This window comes from Sus scrofa, chromosome 4, assembly GCF_000003025.6.
Source record: "Sus scrofa isolate TJ Tabasco breed Duroc chromosome 4, Sscrofa11.1, whole genome shotgun sequence".
In the NCBI taxonomy this organism is placed as follows: domain Eukaryota; kingdom Metazoa; phylum Chordata; class Mammalia; order Artiodactyla; family Suidae; genus Sus; species Sus scrofa.
In genome coordinates this window covers 950,928-969,412 of record NC_010446.5, presented here as the reverse complement: position 1 = coordinate 969,412, position 18,485 = coordinate 950,928, and the positions used below count along the sequence as shown (strand labels likewise).

The 18,485-nt window shown below is 64.7% G+C and overlaps 3 protein-coding genes across 7 annotated transcripts; 1 reads left to right on the top strand and 2 right to left on the bottom strand.

The window, feature by feature from the left end:
- On the top strand, positions 22-4,686 carry TIGD5 (tigger transposable element derived 5). Its single transcript, XM_021090462.1, has one exon. The coding sequence runs from the start codon at positions 130-132 to the stop codon at positions 2,041-2,043; it is 1,914 nt and encodes a 637-aa protein (XP_020946121.1). The 5' UTR covers positions 22-129; the 3' UTR covers positions 2,044-4,686.
- On the bottom strand, positions 5,218-9,704 carry PYCR3 (pyrroline-5-carboxylate reductase 3). The gene is made up of 6 exons (XM_021090543.1): positions 9,507-9,704; positions 7,600-7,664; positions 7,046-7,225; positions 6,626-6,838; positions 6,323-6,415; positions 5,218-6,119 (listed from the first exon to the last, which is right to left on the bottom strand). The coding sequence occupies exons 1-6, from the start codon at positions 9,598-9,600 to the stop codon at positions 5,940-5,942; spliced, it is 825 nt and encodes a 274-aa protein (XP_020946202.1). The 5' UTR covers positions 9,601-9,704; the 3' UTR covers positions 5,218-5,939.
- On the bottom strand, positions 13,548-18,466 carry TSTA3 (tissue specific transplantation antigen P35B). Of its 5 annotated transcripts, none has more exons than XM_021090527.1 (11): positions 18,302-18,466; positions 17,187-17,343; positions 16,759-16,873; positions 15,654-15,782; positions 15,441-15,514; positions 15,104-15,237; positions 14,958-15,022; positions 14,570-14,636; positions 14,358-14,437; positions 14,091-14,190; positions 13,548-13,907 (listed from the first exon to the last, which is right to left on the bottom strand). In XM_021090527.1, the coding sequence occupies exons 2-11, from the start codon at positions 17,330-17,332 to the stop codon at positions 13,852-13,854; spliced, it is 966 nt and encodes a 321-aa protein (XP_020946186.1). In that variant the 5' UTR covers positions 17,333-17,343; positions 18,302-18,466; the 3' UTR covers positions 13,548-13,851. The 5 variants fall into 5 exon arrangements, with proteins under 5 accessions (XP_020946186.1, XP_020946189.1, XP_020946188.1 ...); XM_021090530.1 differs by having other exon boundaries at positions 18,318-18,424; XM_021090529.1 differs by lacking the exon at positions 18,302-18,466 and adding an exon at positions 17,799-17,891.

The window sequence follows — 18,485 nt, the reverse complement described above, 5'->3', positions numbered from 1 at the left end:
GCCCCGCCGGCCCCGCCCCCGGAGCCCCGCCCCGCGCGGCCGGCCGGGCGGGCGTATGGCCCCGGCTCCCGCGCCCCCGCTGCCGCTGCTGCCTCTGCCGCCGCCGCCGCCGCCGCTGCCGCCCGTACCATGTACCCCGCGGGCCCCCCTGCCTGCTCGGCCCCGCGGCGCGGCCGCCGCCCCCCGCCCGGGCGCCCCACGCAGCCTCTGCGGACCCCCACGCCTGCCCTGGTCCCCGCCGCGCGGCCGCCGCCCCCCGCGGCGGGGCCGCGGCCCCGCGGGGCAGTGAAGATGGCCTTCCGCAAGGCCTACTCTATTAAGGACAAGCTGCAGGCCATCGAGCGCGTCAAGGGCGGCGAGCGGCAGGCCAGCGTGTGCCGCGACTTCGGCGTGCCCGGCGGCACGCTGCGCGGCTGGCTCAAGGACGAGCCCAAGCTGCGCTGGTTCCTAGAGCAGCTGGGCGGCGAGGTGGGCACGCAGCGCAAGAAGATGCGCCTGGCCAACGAGGAGGAGATCGACCGCGCCGTCTACTCGTGGTTCCTGGCGCTGCGCCAGCATGGCGTGCCGCTCTCAGGGCCGCTGATCCAGGCGCAGGCCGAGGCCTTCGCGCGCCAGATCTACGGGCCCGAGTGCACCTTCAAGGCCAGCCACGGCTGGTTCTGGCGCTGGCAGAAGCGCCACGGCATCTCCAGCCAGCGCATCTACGGCGAGGCCGAGCCCCCGGCCGCCGGTCCCGCGCCCGGCCCGCCTGTCAAGCAGGAGCCGGTGCAGCACCCCCGCGCCGGCCCCCTGCCCCATCGCGTCCTGAACGCCCCGGCCCCCGCCGAGGGTGGCTACGGCGACGAGCAGATCTACAATGCCAACGTCACCGGCCTCTACTGGAAGCTGCTTCCGGAGCAGGCCTCGCCCCTGGGCGCGGGGGGCTGCGGCCGTCGCTGGAGGGGCGACCGGGTGACGGTGCTGCTGGCCGCTAACCTGACCGGCAGCCACAAGTTGAAGCCACTGGTCATCGGGCAGCTGCCGGACCCACCCAGCCTGCGCCACCACAACCAGGACAAGTTCCCTGCCTCCTACCGCTACAGCCCAGACGCCTGGCTCAGCCGCCCTTTGCTGCGGGGCTGGTTCTTCGAGGAGTTCGTCCCCGGGGTCAGGCGCTACCTGCGCCGCAGCTGCCTGCAGCAGAAGGCTGTCCTGCTGGTCGCCCACCCGCCTTGCCCCAGCCCAACTTCGAGGATGCCCGCCCTGGAGGATAGTGACGAGACCCCCAGGAGGTGCCGACCTGAGCCGCAGGGACCCCCGGAGGAGCTGCAGACCCCCGACGGGGCTGTGCGGGTGCTGTTCCTGTCCAGGGGCAGCAGCCGGGCACACATCCCTGCGCCCCTGGAGCAGGGCGTGGTGGCCGCCTTCAAACAGCTGTACAAGCGGGAGCTGCTGCGGCTGGCCGTGTCCTGCGCCGGGGGCTCCCCCCTGGACTTCATGCGCAGCTTCATGCTCAAGGACATGCTCTACCTGGCCGGCCTCTCCTGGGACCTGGTGCAGGCGGGCAGCATTGAGCGCTGCTGGCTGCTGGGCTTGCGAGCCGCCTTTGAGCCCCGGCCGGTGGAGGAGCGCGCAGGGCAGCCAGCTGGCCAGGCCGAGGAGGTGCTCAGCGACCTCACGCACCTGGCGGCCCTGGCCTACAAGCGCCTGGCCCCTGAGGAGGTGGCCGAGTGGCTGCACCTGGACGATGACGGCGGGCTGCCCGACGGCTGCAGGGAGGACTCCGGCCCCAGCCGTCCTCCCGTGCTGGTCCCGGGAGCCCCTCCCACCCCGGGCAGCCCGCCCCCCGTCGTGGCGGGTGGAGAGGAGGAGGAGGAGGAGGCCACCGTGCCCACGGCTGGGGAGGCTGTGCGCGGTCTGGAGACGGCGCTGCGATGGCTGGAGAGCCGGGACCCTCAGGAGGTAGGGCCGCTGAAGCTGGTGCAGCTTCGCTCCCTGATCAGCATGGCCCGGAGGCTGGGGGGCATCGGGCCCTCTCCTGCGGTCCCTGACGATGGGGTGTGACCAGGCCAGCCCCAGCAGCCCCCGCTGGCCTTTCTCCTGCTGCACTCGGAGGGAGCGGCCACACAAAGCCTCTCCTCTCTTCTCCGCTCCTCGGGGGTGGCCCGCCCCATGGCTTAGGGGTTTGCCGGGATCCCAGTCTGGCCCAGCTCGCGGGAGCTCTGTTGGTGAAGGGTCGTCCCTCCACCGGTGCCCCCAGTCTCGCGTGGGGTAGGTGGAAGAGAGAGAGACCCCAGGTGGCGCCTGCTCCTCCTTGCTGGGCAAGTGCACAGGCAGGGTCTGCAGTCTTAGCCGGGTCCCCTCCCATGCGAGCCTGATGCCCACACCCCTCACCTCCCGGAACACTGCTGTGTCCCCACCCTGGCCCCGGGGGGCTGAGGCCTCCAGCCACGTTCCTGGCTGCACCTCCTGCCCTCCCCTGACGCCCAGCACTTGCCCTGGATGAGCCCCGGCCCAGCCCTGGTGCTGCACCTGGTGCCGGAGCCTAGGGGTTGTCTTGGCGGGAAGCACACCCCTCATTTTTGGATTTAGCGTGTTAGGTCCATTTTTTACAGATACTCTTCAGGGACCCAGGGTGGTGTCTCGGACCCCTTCCCGGGGCCACCTGGGACGATGGCGCCCAGCACTCCAGGCCTCCCGAGCTTCTGACTACAGCGAGAGGTATAGGTTACTGTTCCTCGCGTTCTTAACTTTCCTTAAGAAAATCCCCTTCTACACAGCTCTTCTGTTGTGTGCGGTGGGCAAGTACAAGACCTGGGCCCTGGTAGCAGGCCAGTGACTGGACCAGCTCCCCACCAGCTTGGGGCCCGGTGCCAGCCCGCCTCCCCGGAGCAGCCCCATGGCACTGCCAGCCATGCCAGGACAATCCTCAGTGCCTTAGCTCCCTCCCCTCCAAGGTTGCTGCCCCCGCTGCCTCCCAAGGACCCAGCACGGCTGGAAGGGAGGAGGGGCTGGGTGGCCGCCCGGCTCCTACGCTCTTGTGTTCCCTCTGGCGCTGCGTTCAGGATCCCGCTGGTGGCCTGCGGCCAAGAAGCACCCAGGTCTCTCAGAGGCCACCCTGCGGAGATGCCCCGCACCCTCGTGAGAGCCAGGAGGCCGGAACGGAGGTGTCCCCTGCCTCTTGGCACTCTCCCTCATCCTCACCTGCCCTGTCCTCCTGGTGGCCGCGGGCTGTGTCTGTGGGAGGGAACGGCTGGGTGGGGGGCAGCTGGGGGCCTAGAGCAAGGACGCAAACTGTTCCTTGGGGGCGGTTCCTAGTTCCCCCTGCAATCAAAATAGAGATATATATATATATAACATACACATACCTCAAATCTGAAAGCCGAGGGCATGTAGGGAGGATTGGGGGGCAAGAAAAGAGGGGCCCGGCCAGCCAGGCCCGGGGATGCAGCCCAGCCAAGCCTGGCACTGCCGCTTCAGCTGTCTCGAACCTGCGGTCTGCGTCGGCCTGGGTCTAACCAGGTGGCTGACACGGGGCCTCAGGACGGCTCGCGTTTGACACCATCTGCCTTTCTGGCTGGTGGGGACCCAGGGACCCAGGCTCCCACTGAGGCTCTGCCCTGATAGGCCTGCCTGCAGGGGCCCAGAGAGACAGACCTCAGGGCCCAGCTGGGCACCAAGTTTCCCAGCTCAGCCTTTAAACCCCTTGTGCCGGGGCCTGGGCAGGGAGACTGCGGTTGGTACTGGGAACCGGTTATCAGGACAGGGCACCCACCTGGTCCCCTCTGGGCAGCCAGGGCTACAGCCCAGGAGGTGGCTCTGGCCAGTCTCCATGGTCCTGGCTGCGTGCAGCACATGAAGGAGGCACAGCGCGAGGCTGGGCCTTGAGCTTAGGAGGCCCTTCAAAGGTGGGGCTGGGGGTCCCCGCACCGGAGGCTTCTGGAAGTGCCCTCTGGAACGGAGGCACTGCCTTGGGGTGGAGGCTGCAGGATGCGAACCCTGCACGTGGAGGGCAGCTCTGACCCTGGCCCATCGTGCCCTGGCTGGCAGTCCACCTTCCTGGGCTCTGAAACCTGGGGGCAGCTTGGTCAGAGGTGTCTTCTGGGGGACGCCCGAGTTGGTCCCTGAGAATGGTTGAAGCGGACCCGTGCTGGGTCTGGGCACGTGAGCTCAGCGGGGGAGGCTGTTGCTGGGCTGAGGGAGGGGTTCCTTGCGCAGGGCCAGGCGCCATGCCCTGGAGAGCGCGGTTCCCCTCGCAGGCCTGGGAGGTGCTCAGGGATCCAGCCACCAGCCTCTCCCTGCCCGCTCGGGGCCCTAGACAAATCGTCAAGGCAGCCCCTGGTCAGAGTCCCTGTCAGGGCTGGCCCGATAGGCCGAGGAAGAAAGCTGCTGACACCACCCCGACCTGCGGGGTTGGGAGGGTGAGGCCAGGCGGCCGGAGTGTGGCCTGTGGGGCAAGGGGGAGGGGGTGTCCCCAGGGGAGGGCTCGGGCCCCCCAGCCTGCTGGCCGGAGAGCACGCCAGGATGACGGGGACCCTGGGGCCTGAGGTGCCCACAGGGCAGATTCGCTCAGTGGCAGGTCCTGGGAAGTGGGCCATGGGACCCAGGCTGTCCAGGGGCCCTTTCACACCCAAGGTCACTGACAGTGGAATTCCCTGGCCGGCTGGGCCCAGGGCGCTATAATAAAGGCTGAGCATGCCAACCTCACCCGGTCCCCTTCTAGTCTTTTTGTAACCCTGCCCAATGACTGGGTCTAGAAAAAACAGGGAAGACGACACTGATGACGGGCGCTCAGATGGGCCACCTTCTTGGGAAAGGAGTTTTAACTTTGCGGTGTAACATGAGGGACTCTGCCAGCCAGTGATTGGGCTGTGAGGACCCCGTCCCCGTCGTCACCATCATCCGCGTCGTCGTCCCCCCCGCAACTGCCCTTCGGGGGCTGGGTCCTCTTCAACCGGTGTGTGTCCCTCCACGGGCCATTACCACAGGGTCACCTCTGGCTCTCCAGCTGGGCCAGGGGCGTGCCCGGTGCCTCACTCAGGGCTGGGCAGAGACGCACCTGCTCCCCACACAGACACGGCTGAGGTTGAGGCCGGTGTGTGGGGGTGGTGAGCCTGTCCTTGAAGAGGGCACAGCCTCCTCCTGCCCCCGGCCAGCTCTGAGCCCGGTGTGCCGGCCTCAGCCGAGTTTGCAGGACTCAGAACTTGGTCTCAGAGCCTCCAATTGAACATCGGTCACTCCATGACAAAAGGACAATGTCTTTATTCGCGTTTCAAAAGTAAAGGCAGCAAGTGCAGGAATGGACTCGGACCGATCCTTCTAACAGTGGAAGGACCAGGGTCGGACAAGCTGTGGCTGGCTGAGGGCCAGCTGGCCGGTGGAGGCCAGGCGGCGGGGTAGAGGACAGACCACCAGGGAGGGCAGGCGGGGCCTCGAGTGCGGGGAGTGGGTGGGAGGCTGTGTGCAGGGCGCTGCTTTACAGATGCAAATCCAGATGGCCCTGCCTCCAGCCTCCCAGCTGGCGGGTACAGCAGAGAAGGGGGCCTCAGCCTCTCCACCTGGTGGGTGGAAGGCAGGGGCACCAGCGCGGCATGGTGGGGACCCCTGTGAATGTTGGGGGCAGTACAACCCCGCCTCCCCAAAGGCGCCATGCCCTTGCTCAGGCCCCAAGCTCGTGGCTCTCCCGGCCTGGGGGTCCCTTCGCGGACACACCAAAGAACCAAATCCTGCAGTCAGAGGCCCTGGGACCCTGCAGGACTCTTGACCCAGCTCTACCTGCCACTCCCCTGGAGCCTGGGGTCTGGGAAGGGGTCCACACCCAGTCGTGTGGTCAGGACCCGTCCCCTCTATTGCCCCAGACCTCAAGCAGTGCCTCCAGCAGCCCGCAGGCTGGAGAGTCCACGGGAGGGGCCAGGGAGGGAGAAAGGGAGGGGCTGGGGCCTGGGTCCGGCGCTGGCACCTTACTTCCTCATCTCCTTGGCCCGGCGCGTGGCGGCCTCCACCGCGCTCATGGCAGCCGCCCGCAGCCCGCCCTGCTCCAGCGCGTGCAGCCCGTAGATGGTGGTACCGCCCGGCGTGCACACGTCGGTCCGCAGCTGAGCCGGGTGCTGCCCCTTCTGCAGAAGCATCTTGGCTGTCCCCTGGGGAGGGTGGCCTTGGGGTGACTCGGGGGAGGCCAGCAGCCCCTTCTCCAGCTTGGCCCCAGGTTCTCAAGCATGTCCCCCTCCGCCCCCGCCCCCTCGGCCCAGGCTGCTCAGGCCTGCCGGCTCCTTCTCACTGCTCCCGGGAGCAGGCTGGCCCGTCCCCCTCCACACACTGCCCAGGCCGTGCAGCAGGGTCTCACCAGCAGGGTCTGGGCAGCAATGCGGTATGCCAGGCCACTGGGCATGCCCATCTTGATGGCGCCTTCGGCCAAGGCCTCCGAGAAGGCACATACCTGCAGCAGCGGGAGGAGCAGGGATCAAAGCCACAGCGGCTCTGGACAGAGCACCCCGGCTCTGGACAGAGCACCCTGGCTGGACGCCTTTGGGCACTAGCCCGGCGCCCCAGCCACCAGCGTTGAGGCCTGAGCCCGGGGGCCTGCGGGGGGCCGGCCACAAAGGCCCCCGAAGGCTCTGATGTGGGGAGGGGAGCAGCCTGCACTCACAAAGGCCACGCCGCTGCCGCTGAGGCCGGTGTGGGTGTCCACCTGGGCCTCGGGCACCTCCTCGCACTGCCCGCAGGCCTCCAGCAGGGTCTGCAGGAGCTCGGCCTCGCTGTTCCCGGCGTGGCGGCCCCGCGCCAGCACCATGGCCCCCTCCTGGACCACGCAGGGCAGGTTCGGGGAGACCCGCAGCACTCGAGCGCCGGGAGGCAGCAGCTGGCCCGGGAGAGGCTGCAGTCAGTGCCTCAGCAGCCGGGCTCCCCCCGCCGCTTCCCGGGCACGGCGCCCGAACCCCAGCCCCTTGGCCGCCTGTGCAGGCTGGCCGAGGCCGTCCCAGTTTCTGGCTGCAGCCAGTCTGGGCCAGCCAGCGCGGCCTAGGCTGGGGTCAGAGCCTCAGCGCCCCCTCGCCCCCACGGCCCTCACCTCCTCCATGGTGCTCAGGGGGACGCCGGCAGCCACGGATACCAGGATGTGCTCTGTGGTGACCACAGGCGCCACCTCCGCCAGGACGGCGGGCAGGACGTGGGGCTTGGTGGCGAAGATGACGAGGGAGCAGCTCTGCAGCACCTCGTGGTTGGAGTGGGTGGTCCGGCAGCCCAGGGCCTGCAGCAGGGGTGCCGCCACCAGCCGGGCTCAGCAGGCGACCTCCCTGCTGCCTGCCACCCCCCCGCCCCGGTGCCCGGGCCTGGCCCAGACCCCCCACCCTCGCTCAGGCTCTGCGCCCGCGCCTCAGATGCCCCGGATGACAGCGCCTCCTCCAGCCCTCGGTGAGTGCCATGACGGCAAGTGCCCGCCCGTCCCGCACACACAGGCACGCGCCCCTTTTGCCCCAGCCGGCCAGGCACGACCTCCCTTTCCCCAGCCCAGCCCGTCTCAGACTTGAGCAGAGTGAGCAGCACTTCCCTGGCCCCAAGGAGTGTCCCAAGAGCCAGCCTGGCCCCGGGGAGGCCTCCACTCAGGAGCTGGGCCCGGCTCACCCGGAAGTGGCAGAGGTTCCTGTCAGTGGGTGCGCTGGCCAGCACGTACTGGGCTTCCACTTTTCCTGGAGAGAAAGGCGAAGGCGGGTGGGGGGAGGTCGATGAGGGTGGGGGAGAGACAGCCTGGCGGGCCCCTGACTGGGTGTCGCTCGGGCTCAACCACACCGGGGCCCCTCCAAGAACGCAGGTGCTGGGCAGGGCTGCCCCACGCCGCTGGGACCAGGCAATCAGATTTACCCGGTTCTACAGCTGCCATGACCACCTGCCCACTGCTGCTGCGTCCCAGGCCCTGGCTCATCGTGTGGTGACAGAGACCCCTGCCTCTGGGAACAGGAAGGGTGTGGGGGGAGGGCGGACCCGAGAGGTGAGGGGCTCGCAGGGGGCGTATTTGTGTTGGGCCATCCAAGCAGAGGCTCAGTGCCCATTTGATAGAAACCAGTTACATTTGTGGGGTACAGGGTTGGGGAGACTGGGAGATCAGGGTTTTTTTTTTTTGTTTTGGTGTTTTTGCCTTTTCTAGGACTGCTCCCACGGCATATGGAGGTTCCCAGGCTAGGGGTTGAATTGGCCTACGCCAATGCCACAGCAACGCGGGATCCGAGCCGCGTCTGCGACCTACAACACAGCTCATGGCAACGCTGGATTGTTAACTCACTGAGCAAAGGGCAGGGACCGAACCCGCAACCTCATGGTTCCTAGTCGGTTTCGTTAACCACTGCGCCACAACGGGAACTCCAAGGAGGTCAGATTTCTGTAAGTCTCAGGGGAAGGCAGAAGCACAGGCCACAATCTGAACACATCGCTGTGTGCTACCTACACAAGCCAGTACTGTGATCAACACTGACTCTGCACAGCCCAGGGAGGCAAGCGATACTGCCAGGTTTTACAGGTAAAACATCTGCGCTTCGCGGTAAATTATTTTGATGACTGACCTTTCTGAACTTTGACATGTGGCCGAAGGCAGAAAGCCAGCCATCACTTACACAAGCTTCTAAATGCTGGGGAGTGTGACTAGAAGAGCATTGGCACCCCTGCTGTAAGTGGTTCTCAGGAAGGGTGATTTTGCACCCCTGTTCCACCCCCACAAGGGACACGTGACAATGTCTGGCGACATTTTCGACTGTTGCATCTAGTGGTGCTACTGGCATCTAGTTGGGAGAAGCCAGGGAAGGGACCAAGCACCCCACAACGTGGAGGATGGAGAGTTATCTGGCTCCACATGTGTGCCGTGTGAGACACGGAAGTCCTGCCACATCCCACCGGGAGTGGAGCTGGCACAGAGACAACTCTGAGGCTCAGAGGTCAGGCAGCGCGACCAAGGCATGAGGTTAGGAAGGTGGCAGGAGACCCCAGGCTCTAAGCCACTGCTGTCGGAGAGAAACAGCACTCAAGCAATACATGTAACTTTACATTTTCTAGTAATCATATTAAACGAGGAGGAAAAAAACACGAAGCTTAACTGTAATAATTTTATTTAGCCCAATGTAGCCACAATAATTGGCCTTAGTAATCGATACTAAAAATCACTAACATGTATTACCTTTTGCTGAGAGCTAGGTCTCCACCATTCAGCATGTATTTCATTCTACGCACTCACAGCACGTCTCAATTCAGACCAGCCACATTCCTGTGTGGCTTGGGGCTACTGTGGGGACGGCCGGCTCTGAGCCTCTCCACCACACCCAACTCCCGCTGCACTCCCAAAGGAAGCAGAGGCCAGAGGGGCAGGGTCCACGTCCCACCACCGCCCAGGCCCGCCGGGCCAGTTCCACCCTGGGGACCTCTGAGCGGAGGGCCCCGTGCTGCCCGGGGCTCCATCCGTCCGAGCAGGTGGGCTCCGAGCACGTAAGCCCGTCCCTCGCACGGTGCCCGCTAGCCGCCATGCCCACGCTCCCCACGCGCCCCACCTGCTCGGATGAGGCCTTGAGCGATCGCCTCCGCCATGCGGCCAGCGCCCACGAAGCCCACGCGCCGCGGGCCGGTCTCCGCCGCCGCCGCCATAACGCCGCGTCCCGACGTCGGCCGGCCAATGGGCCACGCAGCTCGGCACCTGCCCCAGACGCATTGGCTCACGCTACGCCCCAGTCTCGGCGCCGCGAGGGGGGCGGGGCGCCGCGAGGGGCGGGGCGGCGCGGGGGGCGGGGCGCCTGAATAGTCCTGCCAGCCTGTAAGACCAGGATTTGGATTCCGGGGTGATGGAGAGCCAGGCCGGGGTTCTGACTGGGTGTGTGGGTTTTCTAAATGGCAACTTTAGAGGGTCGAAGAGTCAAAAAGTTGGGGGCTCTCTGACCTCGCCCCAGAGGTGGTTGTCTCAGGCGGGGTCCCTCGCGGGGATTCTGCAGAGTCGGCGAACCACTGATGGTGGCCATTGGGCAGCTGAGCTTCCAGGACGGGTGAAATGACCGGATTCTGATGAAAAACCTGGCAGTCAGAATCTGGACCCTGGCCTGTCGTTACAGGTCAGGTGCTGGCGAATGGGACCTTGCTGACCTTACGGAAGCTTCTTAGGTGGGGAGTAGCGTTCAGAGACCCCTGGTTCTGTTTGAGGCCTGAGAATGGACTCAGGTGTGGAGGTTAGGGCTGCCTGGCCGGGGCTTCCTAACCTCCTCCCCGAGCCCCAAGGGGTTCAGGTGACAGGGTAAAACCAGCACAGCTTGTGTAATGCGCCCCCAGGCATCTGCTGCTTTTGTGTGCCAAAACAGTTCCTCAAGCCAGCTTGGATTCTGGTTTGTGAGGGCCTCTCAGGGCGCCCCAGGGAAGAGGCAGGAGAAACTTTCCTGAGGTGTAGCCCCCAGCAGAGACCTGGCCCTGCCTGCTGGACCTGGGGGAGAGAGAGGGCCAGGCCAGGTCCAGGGACCAGCTTAGAGACTAACAGAGGGAGGGTGTGTGTGGGGTGTGCTTCTAATTTCCTTTTTTGGGGAGGGCCACACCTGCAGCATTTGGAACTTCCCTGGCTGGGGACTGAACCCAAGCCACTGCAGGGATAGCACTGGATCCTTAATCCATTGCACCACAGCAGGAACTCCTGCACTTCCTATTTTTCACTGACCTGGGAAAATAAGGCTTGAAGATCTATGACTATAGGTGTCGCCTGTTGTGGTTTAGCTGGTTAAGAACCTGACTAGTATCTATGAGGGCACGGGTTTAATCCCTCGCCTCCATGTTCAGTGGATTAAAGATCCGGCTGTGAGGAGTTCCCGTCGTGGCGCAGTGGTTAACGAATCCGACTAGGAACCATGAGGTTGCGGGTTCGGTCCCTGCCCTTGCTCAGTGGGTTAATGATCCGGCGTTGCCGTGAGCTGTGGTGTAGGTTGTTTGCAGACGCGGCTCGGATCCGCGTTGCTGTGGCTCTGGCGTAGGCCGGTGGCTGCAGCTCTGATTCAACCCCTAGCCTGGGAACCTCCATATGCCGCAGGAGCGGCCCAAGAAATAGCAACAACAACAACAAGAGACAAAAAGACAAAAAAAAAAAAAAAAAAGATCCAGCTGGGAGCTGTGGTATAGGTCAAAGTGGCTGTGGCTGTGGCAGAGGCAGGCAGCTGCAGCAAGGATTCAACCACAGCCTGGGAACTTCCATATGACACAGGTGCGTCCCCCCCAAAAAAAAAAGATCTAAGACTGTAGATCTTTTTTTGGCTTCTTTTTAGGACCACACGTCCTAAAATCGGACCTGCTGCTGCTAGCCTACACCACAGCTACAGCCACACTGGATACTTAACCCACTGAGTGAGGCCAGGGATCAAATCTGCATCCTCATGGTTACTAGTCCCCTTCTTTACTGCTGAGCCACAAAGGGTTTGTTTTTTTACTACACCGGCGGCATATGAACGTTCCCAGGCTAGGGATCTAATCAGGGTTACGGCTGCCGGCCTGCACAGCCACATGGGATCTTAGCTGAGTCTGCGATCTACAACTCAAAGCATTGCTGGATCCCTAACCCACTGAGCGAGGCCAGGGATCGAACCTGCCTCCTCAGGGATACTAGTTGTATTCATTTCCACTGCAATACATTGGGAACTCCTGGGGTCAGGGATTGAATACAAGCTGCAGCTGCAACCTACACATCTGTGGCAACACCAGGTCCTTAACCCACCGGGTCAGGCCAGGAATGGAGCCTGTGCCTCCACATCCACCCAAACCGCTGCAATCAGATAATGGAAACCTCCTCAGATTGTAGTTTTTAAGACTGCATTTCTGTCTTTTTTATGGCCACAACTGTATCATATGGAAGTTCCTAGGCCAGGGGTCAAATCAGAGCTGCATCTGAAGCCTGTGCCACAGCCATGGCAACACCGGATCTGAGCCCTGTCTGTGACCTATGCTGCAGATGCAGCAACGCCAGCTCCTTATCCCTCTGAGGCCAGGGATCAAAACCGTATCCTGATAGAAATGCTGGGTCCCTGAACTGCGGAGCTGGTACAGGAACTCCTAGTATTGCATTTTCTTCTTTTCATGATGGTTATTTATTTATTGTCTTTTTACGGCTGCACCCATGGCATATGTAAGTTCCCAGGCCAGATCCTTAACCCACTGAATGAGGCCAGGGATCAAACCCGCGTCCTCATGGATACAAGTTGGGTTAATTACTGCTGAGCCACCATGGAACTCCTACTATTGCACTTTAAAGACGTTTTGGAAGTTCCCATTGTGGTGCAGTGGTTAACGAATCCAACTAGGAACCATGAGGTTGTGGGTTCAATCCCTGGCCTTGCTCAGTGGGTTAAGGATCCAGCATTGCTGCAAGCTGTGGTGTAGGTCGCAGATGCAGCTCGGATCCCGTGTTGCTGTGGCTCTGGTGTAGGCCAGCGGCTACAGCTCTGATTCGACCCCTAGCCTGGGAACCTCCATATGCCGTAAGTGCAGCCCTAAAAAGACAAAAAAAAAAAAAAAAAAAAAAAAATGTTTCGTTATTTTCTGTAAACTCCAATGTGTTCTGAGCTCTTCAGCAATGAGATGGCCTCATTCCTTCAGCACTGCCCCTTCAGCCTGGGGCTCTGCCCTGGGCTGGAAATGAAGGCCATACAGCAGTGCAGTGGGCAGCCAGACCTCCGCCCTGCTGGCCTGCATGCCTGCTGGAGAGACAGCCCATCTCCACCAAACACACACGCAGAACAACGCAGGGGACAGCTCGGGACACACAACCATCTGTGTCCTGCCAGCCACGTCTAGGCCTCTGGGACGGGCCCCTGTCCCGCTTCTCACCTGGCTGACCCAAGCTCCAACTCAGGCACCACCACCCTGTCCCCGAACCCCCACATGAGCAGACCCTTCATTCACCCAGAGGCTACACCACGAAGGGCTGACCCGGTCCTGGAGCCCCAAGTCCCTGGGGTGGAGGAAGGGGGTGTTTCAGGAGAAGCAAACAGGTATGTGGGGGAGGGGCTTAGAGAGAAAGAACCACCTCAGCAGAGACCTCCACCCAAAAGGTGGGGAGGGGTAGGACGGCCCCAGGGAGGCCTGGAAGGGAGAGAAAGGGGTTGGTGACAAAAGCAGCGAGCGCCCAGCCGGGTACTAGGACCAAGGTGGAGCCTGTGTGCCCGGCAGGAGGAGGACACCGCCTGAGCATAACCAGGGTCAGGCGCACAGCAGGCACACCTGGGGCCCGAGTGACGCCGAGCCACTGGCGTGCTGATGGCAAGAGTGGCCAGGAGGGAGCCTGGGGAGGGGCTGGGTTCCCAGCCAGGAGGTCCGTCCCTGGGCTCTGGCCTGAGGCTTGGGAGCTGGGCTCCCTGGGTCCACACCCAGCTGAATGGCTGGCCGGGACGGTCGGTCAACCTGTCCGGGTGCTCCCACTGATGGGCAGGCCTGTGGTGCTCAACGCCCTGCCCGCCAGGCCCACTCTCGAGCGACACCCATTACGGACAGGGGTGGGGGGGGGGGAAGCAGGCCAGGAGCGGGGGCAGGGCCCGCTGGGGGGGGGGGCTGGCACAGAGCTGCCCAGGCCAGGCCTGTGGAAACAAACGCACTTTATTGGCTCCCAGGGACTCAGGAATGGACACACTCGGGGACCGGTGCTGGGGAGCAAGGTGCCGGCCTGGCCGGGCCTTTCTTTCCCTGAGGACGGACATGGCCCCTCTGGACAGTGACCCAGAGCTACCCTGGTAGGGGGTGAAGCACGGGCCCACCACCGGGGGGGCAGTGCTCCCAACTCCGGGCAGGCTCTGAGGGTGGTGGCCGCTGGGTTCCACTGGCTGAGCAGCCGCCAGGGCACCAGGAAAAGGAGGCCCCTGGCCCCGCGGCCGCAGCTGTGCTTCACTTCCGGGCCTCCTCGTAGTTGTCAGTGAACCAGGCACAGGTCTCCTTCACGGCTGCAGAGGCAACAGGGGAGGTGGGGAGGGGGCCCAGGGCCATAGGGCAGTCACCCTGCCTCCTGCCTCCATGGTGACGGTGTGGAGACCAAACCTGCAGGGCGCCCACCCCACCTGGCGGGAGGGAGCTGAGGCCTCGGGAGGGGCTGGGAGGACTCCCAGGGCTGGGGCGGGAGGGCTCACCCTGCTTGAAGGGTGTGAACCGGAAGTCAGGCAGGTAGGCCCGCAGCTTGCTGTTGCTGGCCGTCTTCTTAAACTGCCCATCTGACTTGGTGGTATCAAACTGGGTGCCCGGTCAAGGCCACAGCAGACGGGGTGCACCCTCCCCCCGCCACCAGCCTGCCCTTGACCCTTGCTAGCTCTCCAGGAGAGCGGCAGCCTCCGCCCCAGCTGCCAGGTGGGTGCCACCAGGTGAGACCTGCACTGCCTCCGCCTTGAGCTGAAGGATACGATGACCTCCCCGTGGAAGTCCATGGCCTCCACCACGGCCTCGGCCGCCTCCCGGATGGACACCTCGTCCTCCTCGCCCACTGTGGGGAGTGAGGAGCCCGTGGCCAGGTCAGGCCTCCTCTACTTGGACCCACTGCCCGCCCCCAGCGGTTCCCGGGACCGAGGGTCCCGCCTGCTGGGCGGGGGTGGGGCTGGGGCTGCTGGGAGCCCACCTGACAGGATGATGGGCTCCACCTGGTCGTATTCCCGCAGGACCCAGAGGAAGAGCCGAGCCAGGTCCTAGAGGTCAGACAGCCAGGGTCAAAGGCCACAGATAGGCCAGGTGGGGCCTCAGGGCACCTCTCCCAAGGGCCCCTGGGACCCCTCCCTTGGGGCACTGCTTGTCCAGCTCAGCCCAAGTCCTCGCTTCTGAGGAACTCGGAGCTGTACCCAGTGCTGGGGACAGGAACCTACAGGGACCCACAGGGACGGGGGACTGCTCCCCTCGGGGATCAGCTTGGCAGGACCCCCCAGCCCTTCCTAGGCTTGCTCAGGCCTCCCCAGCCAGCCCGGCAGCCCCAAGAATGTTCTGGGGCACGCCATAGACCCTGCGCCACCAACCAGTGAGTAGATGAACTGCCTCCGGGGTCTCCCCGTGCCCCACACCGTCAGGGCTGAGCCGCGGCCTGTAGGCAGGGGAAGGGCGGGTGTCAGGAGGGGCTGTGCCAGCCACCGCCTCTCCTCCCCGCCAGGCATCGGGCACTCACTCTTGGCCAGGTGCACCTTGTGGATGAGGCCGGGCAGCACGTGGCCGTCCTCGATGTTGAAGTTGTCATGCGGCCCGAAAACATTGGTGGGGATGACGGCGGTGAAGGTGCAGCCGTGCTGCTGGAAGTAGGCCCTGTGGGGGCACAGTGTATCCTCTGCCCTCAGCCTGGGACGGCCTGCCCGCCCCGCCCGGAGTCTGACAGAAGCGGCAGCAGACACAAGGCGCCCAGGGGGAGCCTGGGTCTGGAAGGCCGGCCCCGGCCGCCCACTGCACGCTGCTCGGGCCCTTCCCCTTCCCCGCTGGCCTCCCCTGGCGCGCGTGCGCGGAAGAAAGACCTGTTTTGCACGTCGATCATCCTCTTGGCATAAGAGTAGCCAAAATTGCTGCTGTGCGGCGGCCCATCGTGAATCTGTGGGAGCACAGGAGCTGCGGCTGCTCAGCCCCGCCCCGCCAGGCCCCGCCCCGCCAGGCCCCGCCCCGCCAGGCCCCGCCCCGCCAGGCCCCGCCCCGCCAGGCCCCGCCCCGCCAGGCCCCGCCCCGCCCCTCACCATGGTCTCGTCGATAGGGTAGGTGGTCTTGTCCGGGAAGATGCAGGTAGATAGACAGGAGACCACCTTGCGCGCGCCCACCTCGAAGGCCGAGTGCAGCACGTTGTCGTTGATGTGCACGTTTTTCCTCTGCGGGGCGGGGACGGGATCAGGGCCCTGCAGGCCGAACCCCAGCCCTTCCGGCTCCTCCAGGGGCCGAAGCAGGGACAGTATCTGAGCCATCGGTTCTGGTTCTAACTGCTCCGAGGGGCCCTTCCCAGCCTGGTGGTCCTGGCAGGCAGCTCTACCTACACGGCTGTAAGAGGGTCCACGCTTGCCTCCCCTGAGGCTGGGGGAGGGCCCGGAGGAAAGGCCCCTACAACTCAGGGCTGACCCTCTGCTCCCACCCCCCAGCTTCCCCGGCTCTGCTGCCCAGGAGCAGTGAACCTTAGCCAGCCACACCCCTCCGACGACCGCACTCCCCCTTCCAGGGACCTGAGCTGGCCAGGGTACCTGGGTGGCCAGACAGCCTTCTGGGAAGGCTGGCACTAAGACAAGGAGGGCCCTGTGGTGACTGGGGCCCCAGTCCTGATGCAGGGCCGAACCACACCAAAGGTCAGAGGCGGAGGTGCTGGGGCCAACTGTCGGGGCAAAGCCAGGTGAGGGCAAGGCCGTGGGCAGAGCCCAGCTCTCCGTCAGCCCCTGCCCCACACGTCCAAGCCCTCAGGGCACATGCTGCAGACCCAGAGACCAGCTCACACCTCTGCACCCTGGGGTGCACCACGGGCCTGGCTCAGTCACGGGCTGGACTGCTGGGGAGCAGGAGGGTCTGCAGGCACAGGAGCCAGCGCCAGCCACACGTGAACGCTGGTTTCTCTCAGCTTCCCCATCCCCAGGTCAGCTTTCTGGCTTTCCTATTGGGCCAAATGCCCCCAGGCCCTCTGGGTGCCCCTCTGCCTAGAGACCAAGAGTGGGTCACTGGGGGCCCCTCGGGGGCTGCCCCACCCAGCTGTGCCAGGTCCTGACCCTCAGGGGTGTCCCCAGGACTGTGGCATGGACATTTGGCCAGGAAGTTCCCAGAATCCCAGGTCCTGGCTCCCAGTGTTCACTGGAGCCCCTCGCTTACCCAGAAGTCCAAATTGTATTTCATGTTCCGGAAGAGGCCCCCCACCATGGCAGCAAGATGGATGACGTGTGTGGGCTGGACCTTTTCAAACAGTGCCCGGGTCTGTGCAGCATTCCTGGGGGGAGCCAGGCCGTCAGGGGCCACTTGGAGGCCCAAGGGAATGAGCATCCTGGCTCAAGGCATTGGGGGCATGAGCCAGGCAGGGCCAATAGTGGGAGCGGCTGCCAAACGGGAGAGCGGCCAGGTCAGGCCCTTACTGGTGTGCGGGTGTGGGCCTCCAGGAAGTTTGCTCAGAAACAAAGCTGCACACACCCAGGCCAGGTTGGCCACCTGGCAGGGAGGGCCCGGACGTGAGGCTCCCGGGCCCGGCCTGGAGCCCTCAGGCTGCAGTGGGCTTGGAGGGGTGCTTCGGGGACGAGCCCACTCACGTGAGGTCGGCATCCTTGGAGGAGACAAACACCCAGTCCTCTCCGGGCAGCCTGGCTCCATCTGCTACCACCTTCTGGATGGCTCTGCCCACCAGCCCGGAGCCCCCAGTCACTAGGATCCGCGTGGACCTCTGGGGCTCGCCCATGCTGGCTGCACCTGTAGGGCCAAATGGTGTGAGGCTGAGGCCATCATGCTCCCACCCAACAGGACCCACTCCCCCTGGACGCCCTGCCTGGGGACACTGCCCTCAGCGCTGGGCCCCGCTATGACTTCCCAGGGCTGGCCTGAGACTCCCTGGGGCGAGTGGCACCAACTGAAGTCACCAGGGAAGGGACACTGCCTGCTAGGGACTAAACAGACCCAGCTAGCCTGAGTCATTCCCTCCTCCCAGCCCAGATCCCCAGAGAGCCCTCTGCCTAGAGCTGCACCAGGGGCCCTGGGGCTACCGTCCAGCTAGGAGAGCCAGCCTCTGCCCTCCAAGCCCAATGCTGACCTTCACTGGGCCAAGAAAAGGAACATCCGGCTCCCTCCTGGCTGACAAGGTGGGGGGGCAGCCAACCTTGGGGCTGGGGGCTCCTGGCCTAGGCATTCTGCTCCCAACCTCCACTCACATATTCTAGACCGGGTAGAAGCGGCGCCCAGCCGGGGAAGGCTGGTCCGAGAGAGCCTTCAAGGGCCTGGTTCCTTGTGGACAAGTCACGCTTCTAACTCAGAAGTGGACAGACCTCAGGGCGCAACCACCTCTGAGGACTCTATCCTGGGGGCTGGAAATCTGCTCAGGCCCCTACTGTACAGCTCTGACCCCAGTGCAGGGGCCCGCGGGCATCCCCGACCAGAAGGCAGTCCAACAGCAGGCCCGCAGGTAGACCCCACCACATACTGCAGGAGCTTCCCACGCCCCCGGATCCCCTCCTGGGCTCCGGGGGCCCCCTCCACGCCCACCGGCATCTGGCAGCTGGGCCCCCTCCCTCACTCCCAGGCCTCTCTCAGCCCTGGCTCCGGCCACCCCTCGGGCACCCCTCAGGCCTCTCGGCGGTCAGGGGCACCCAAGGCCCAGGCGCCGGCTCGCCACGCCACACCCTCGGGGTCCCCTTGGTACCCCGCGCCACCTCACCTGCACCCTTCCCCACCTTCCCCTGGCCGGGAGAGCGGCTTCCGGCGCGGGCCGACTCTCCAGCCACGCGGCGGGACCGGGGAGGGGGCGGGACCAGGGGGCGCCCTCCTGCGGTCCTCTGGTAAATGGAGTCCTCGGAAGGCGCCCCGGGCGCTGCTGGGAAGTGGAGTCCAGGGCCGCGCAG